Below are 6410 nucleotides of genomic sequence, written 5' to 3' on the forward strand. Positions count from 1 at the left end.
ATTGCTATGGCTAGTACTTCTAGTACTATGTTGAACAGGAGTGGTGAAAGTGGGCATCCTTGTCTTGTTCCTGTTCTTAGGGGAAATGGATTTAGTTTTTGCCCATTGAGTATGATGTTGGCTGTAGGTTTGTCATATATGGCTTTTATTATGTTGAGGTATGATCCCTCTATTCACACTTTGCTGAGAGTTTTTATCAAAAATGGGTGATGGATTTTGTCAAATGCTTTTTCTGCATCAATTGGTATGATTATGTGATTTTTGTCTCTCAATTTGTTTATGGGATGTATCACGTTTATTAATTTGCAAATATTGTACCAGCCTTGCATTCCTGGAATAAATCCCACTTGATCATGGTGTATGATCTTCTTAATATATTGCTGGATGCGATTTGCTTATATGTTTTCGAGGATTTTAGCATCTATATTCATGAGGGATATTGGCCTGTAATTCTCTTTCTTTGTAGTGTATTTATCTGATTTTGGAATTAGGAAAATGCTGGCCTCATAAAAAGAGTTTGAAAGTGTTCCTTCCTCTTGGATTTTATGAAATAATTTGAGGAGTATAGGTTTAGTTCTTCTTTGAATGTTTGGTAAAACTCCTGGGTGAAGCCATCTGGACCTGAGCTTTTGTTTGGTGGGAGTTTTTTTTTTTTTATTACTGCTTCTATTTAATCAGTTATTGGCCTATTCAGGGTTATAGATTCTTCCTGATTCAGTTCTGGGAGATTGTATTTTTCTAGGAATTTTTCTATTTCATCCATGTTGGCATATAGTTGTTCATTGTATTTTCTTATAATCCTTTGTATTTCTGTGGTGTCAGTGTTTACTTCTCCACTTTAGTTTCTGATTTTATTTATTTGGGCTCTCTCTCTTTGTTTCTTGATGAATCTGGCTAATGGTTTATCAATTTTCTTTATCCTTTCAAAGAACCAGCTCTTGGTTTCATTGATTTTTTTGTATTGTCTTTTTAGTCTCTCTGTTTTTTATTTATGCTCTAATCTTTAAAAGAAAGATAACAATTCCTGACCTTTACCTGTGGTAAATAAATAATAAAAAACATAAAGCACATATGTACATACATCGAAATGATGGAACTTTTCTTTTTTTTATAAATAAATGGGAGATGGCGACGTAACCACGAAACAACGTACATCAAGTTCGACGTAACCTGAGGACTGTCTGTATTTGATATCGTGATTATAGTTTGGAAGACTATTTAGCCTATATTTAGTCAGTGTTAATAGTTGATTAAATTAGACATACCATATTTGCCAATACATCTGATAAGGGGTTAATATCCAAAATTTATACAGAACTTATAAAACAATACCAAAAAATAATCCAATTAAAAAATGGGCAAAAGACTGAATAGACACTTCTCCAACGAAGACATATGGATGGCCAATAGACACATGAAAAGATACTCAGCATCACTAATCATCAGAGAAATTCAAATTAAAACTACAATGAGATATACCTCACACCTGTCAGAATGGCTATCATCAATAAATCAACAAACAACAAGTGGAGAAAAGGGAACCCTTGTGCACTGTTGGTGGGAAGGCAGATTGGTGTAGTCACTGTGGAATACAATATGGAGTTACCTAAAAATATTAAAAATGGCCGGGCTGGTGTGGCTTAGTGGTTGAGCATGGACCCATGAACCAGGAGGTCATAGTTCAATTCCCAATTGGGGCACATGCCCAGGATGTGGGCTCAATTCCCAGTAGGGAACATGCAGGAGGCAGCCAATTGCTGATTCTCTCTCATCATTGATGTTTCTATCTCTCTCTCTCTCTTCTTCTTCTCTCTCTCTGAAATCAATAAAAACATATTTAAAAAATTAAAAGTGGAACTGCCTTATGATCTAGCAATTCCGCTTCTAGGAATTTATCAGAAGAAAACTGAAACACTAATTCGAAAGAATATATGCACCCCTATGTTCATTGCAGTGTTATTTACAATAGCCAGGATGTGGAAGCAGCCCCTGAGTCCATCAGTAGATGAGTAGTATTACACAATAGAATACTACTCGGCCATAAAAAGGAATAAAATTTTACCCTTTGAGACAGCATGGATGGACCTGGAGAACACTGTGCTAAATGAAATAAGCCAGTCAGAGAAAGATAAGTACCATATGATTTCACTCATATGTAGAATTTAATGAACAAACTGAACTAACAAGCAAAATGGAGACAGACTCATAGATAGATCATAGGTGGATAGCTCTGGGGGAGAGGGGGTTGGGCTGGTGAAGGGAATAAGCAAAAAAGAAAAAAAAGAGAACTCATGGACACGAACAACTTTGGTGATTGCAGGGAGGGGAATAGAGGTGGAAAAGAGTATAGGGAGGATAAGTCGTGATGGAAAAAAATAAAGAAAAATGCATTAAAATTTAAAAAAATATAAACTGTGATATATTTATACTGTGATAAAAAGTTGATTAAATTAGACAATTACTCTACTGACCTAAGAGTAATGAAGTCATCTATATTTAATACTATATATTTTCACAAAAAAGCAAGGTAAAATATATTCTTATTCCAAACAGTGTGTCACAGAGTCAAAATAGACATACAGTGAGGAAAAATTAGTTCTTAAAGAATCATTTGACTATCAAGTACTGCAAGTGGCACAAATTTCTGATGATAAAAGACTGGGTTATTCAGATTTCAAACATACTTCATAACTGCATTACCAAATTCCCAGTTCCCACTATACCTGTTTCTTTCAGGAGATTCCAGATGTCTCTGCATTTATGGATCTGCTCAAGTGCACGATTCAGGAATCTGGTCTATTGGGCAACAATTAACAAAAAATATTAGTCTCAACCAAACAAAACTTTAAGGAAATTAAAATAATCTTGACATCATTTTCATTAAAAACAGTTAAAAATAAAATGATAGTTTAAACTGAACATTTTAGAATTTATATAGAAATATTACCCTCTATTTGTACTTTTCCTTAATGTCTTAGGAAAATGAGTATTAAATAGAAAATCTGAGCATTATCAATTTCTTTAATAATCTAGGTCAGAAGAGAAGCACTTATGCTGGGATGGTGGTGTGAGGAGCTCCATAAACCTTCTTCCCAGAAAAACAACCATAACTGAAAATTGTAAGACACAATCATGTAAAGTCTCAGGAAGTTGGCCTAAGGGCATAGAGCAAATCTATTCCAAGAAATTTACTAAGTTTCAGTTAGAACAGTGAGCACCTATGGCAGTTAAGACATGATCTGCTCACCAACGCCCCAGCTCAGTGAGATGTAAATGCTACTTTAGGTGGGTGTGGCCAATAAGATGGTGCTTCCTCTACCCTCAGCTTCCAGGCTAGAATTCCCAGAGGAGCATGCTGCCACTACCTCTCATCTTCCTTCCCAAGATCTATATTGCAGAAGCTCTATTATAAAACAAGCACAACTGAGAAGCCTGGAGCTCTCTTCCTCTACCTAGCCCCCACTCCATACCAGGCATGGCATACTGAGAATACTAGGTCTCAAATGCCTTTACCTTAGCTTGCGCATAGGATAGGGTTTCCATGCTGGGAGAGGTAAGGCAAGAATGCCTGGGACTATGACTCTTGCCCAGCCCTCAACTCACAGAGCTTGATTGTCACTCTGATAGAAATGGGCCACCGTTCTTGCCTGCAGCAACAAAACAAGGGTACAGAGTTTCTGCTCAGGAGGAGAGGCAGGCCATTAGAAGAGTGAGCTTTGTAGGTTTACCTAAAAGGACTGACTTTAATTGGAAAGAAGCATGGGAGAGTTCAAGTCTAAGGGCATTATAAAAAAAACATAGAGATCTTGGTGTTAAACAATTAAGAGGTGGCTGGTAGCTCAATGATATCAACAAGCAAAACAGTAGACCAGCTCTCATAAAGAGAACCAAGGAAAGAAAAAGCGAAGAAGATTCCTTCCCCTTCAATTTGTGCCTAAGAGCATTTTCAAACACACACACACACACACACACACACACACACACACACACACACACACGAGTTATGACTAATAGCTGGGTGTGATAACAATAGAAAGACATTTAGAAACTTAACAGGGAGGTCAGGGAAAGAGATGGTAAAAAATAACCTTGCTAAAAACCACTTTCATCCCTTTGGGGAAGAGGGGTCAGGGTGACTGCACGGGCAAAGATTGTGCCCTCTGAGGAGTGATACAGCTATGGAAAATAGACTTCAATGAACTAGAACAGCCAAGTCACTAAACAAATTAACAAGCAAATATTAACAACAAGTCCCAGAAGGGGAACCAGTGTTCAAAGATATATATATATATATATATGATGTTCAGTTTTCTACAAAAAAATTATGAGATATGTGAAGAAACAGGAATGCGTGTCTCACATGCAGGAAAAAAGCAGGCAACAGGAACTTATTTTTAAAAGGTTCACATGTTGAACTGAGCATACACATATTTCAAAGCATTTATTTTAAATATGTTCAAACAACTAAAGGAAACCACACAAAAGGAAGAATGTCTGATGACATTGCCTCAGCAAATATAGAATCTCAATAAAGAAGGCAGTAGGATAACACAGTTAACATGATGAAAGAAAATAACAGTAACCAAGAATCTAATATCCAGCAAAACTATCTTTCAGAACTGAAAGCAAAATAAAGAAATTCTCCAATAAACAAAAGCTGAGAGAATATGTTGCTACCAGAATTATTTTTACAAAAAATCTAAGAGAAGTTCTTTGGCTGAAAACAAGTGACACCAGATAGTAATTTGAATCCAAATAACAAAATAAAGTCCAATGGTAAAAGTAGCTGCATAACTATAGGAGACAATATAAAGATATATTTCATTTTTCTTCTCTTAATTTTAAAAAAGCAATTGTATAACACTATATACAGTTTTTATACCTAATAGATATCCATAAATTTCCACCAACCCAAGAAGAAGACACATCCTTCTAAAGCACATATGGTGCTAGCTGGTTTGGCTCAGTGGATAGAACGTTGGCCTGTGGACAGAAGGGTCCTGGGTTTGATTCCTGTCAAGAGCACATGCCTGGCTTGCGGGCTCAATCCCTAGTAGGGGGCAAGCAGGAGGCAACCGATCAATGATTCTCTCTCATCACTTATGTTTCTATCTCTCTCTCCCTTCTCCCTTCCTCTCTGAAATCAATAAAAACATATTAAAGCACATATAGCACTTTCTTCACTACAGACCATATGCTAGGCCACAACACAAACTTCAAATAAACTTAAAGTATTTTGAAGTCTCACAAAGTATGTACTCTAACCACAGTGGAATAAGATTAGAAATCAATAAGGTAATAAAATTTTGGAAATTCACAAATATGTGGATATAAAACAACAGATTCTTAAGTAAATAATAGGTCAAAAACTAAATCACAATGGCCTGGCTAGTGTTGCTCAGCAGTTGAGTGTCGACCCAGGAACCAGGAGGTCACTGGTTCCATTCCTGGTTAGGGCACATGCCTAGATTTCAGGCTCAATCCCCAGTAGAGGGTCTGCAGGAGGCAGCCAATGGATGAGGTTCCTCTTTCATTGTTGTTTCTATCTCTCTCTCCCTCTTCATTGCCCTCTTTTTAAAAAGCAATGAAAACATATTTTAAAAAATCACAATGAATAAAAAGAAAAATGCAACATACCAAAACTAATGGGGTGCTGCTTAAACAGTATGCTATGGTCTGAATGTGTCCCTCACAAATTCCCTAACCCCCAAAGGTGAAGGTATTAGTAGGTGGGGCCATACGGAGGTGGTAAAGTCATGAGAGTAGAGCCCTCATGAATGGGACTAGTGCTTTTATAAGAGATCTCTAGTCCTGTCCACCATGTGAGGATACAGTAAGAAAGTGCCAGCAATGAACCAGGAAGATGGCCCTTACCAGATAATGTGACTAGACTGGCACCTTGATCTGGGACTTCCAAACTCCAGAACTGTGAAAAAGAAATTCCTATTGTTCATAAGCTATGTAGTCTGTGGTATTTACTTATACTATTTCAGACAGACTGAGACACAGTGCTTAGAGGGAAATTCATAGCTGTAAAAGGTGATAATCCAAAAGAAAGAAATATTTCAAATCAATAACCAAACTTCCACCTTAAGAAACTGGAAAGAGAAGAGCAAATTAACCTTAAGCAACCAGAAGGAAGAAAATAATAAAGATTAGAGTGAGACTTAATGAAATGGAAACTGGAAGCATAATAGGATAAAAACTGAACCCAGGGGAGAACCAAGATGGCGGCATAGGTAAACACCGGAGTTTGCTGCCTCGAACAACCACTTCAAAAATACAACTAAAAGACGGAAAGGACATCATCCAGAACCACAGGAAGGCTGGCTGAGGAGAGATTCTTCAACTAGAAGGAAAGAGAACAGCATACCGAGGCTCAGAGGAGGCGCAGTGTGGAAAATACAAAG

General features: G+C 37.1%; 1 protein-coding gene across 1 annotated transcript in view; it reads right to left on the bottom strand.

Moving 5' to 3' along the window:
• The window catches only part of TEX11 (testis expressed 11), a gene marked incomplete at both ends in the record, with an annotated part of 56122 nt that overhangs the window by 41172 nt on the left and 8540 nt on the right, over nt 1–6410 (bottom strand). The window contains one exon of the mRNA XM_005885957.1: nt 2724–2796. Within this exon, the coding sequence (XP_005886019.1) occupies nt 2724–2796 (73 nt within the window). The remainder of the gene's footprint in view (nt 1–2723; nt 2797–6410) is intronic.

Source organism: Myotis brandtii, unplaced genomic scaffold (assembly GCF_000412655.1).
Source record: "Myotis brandtii unplaced genomic scaffold, ASM41265v1 scaffold942, whole genome shotgun sequence".
NCBI lineage: Eukaryota > Metazoa > Chordata > Mammalia > Chiroptera > Vespertilionidae > Myotis > Myotis brandtii.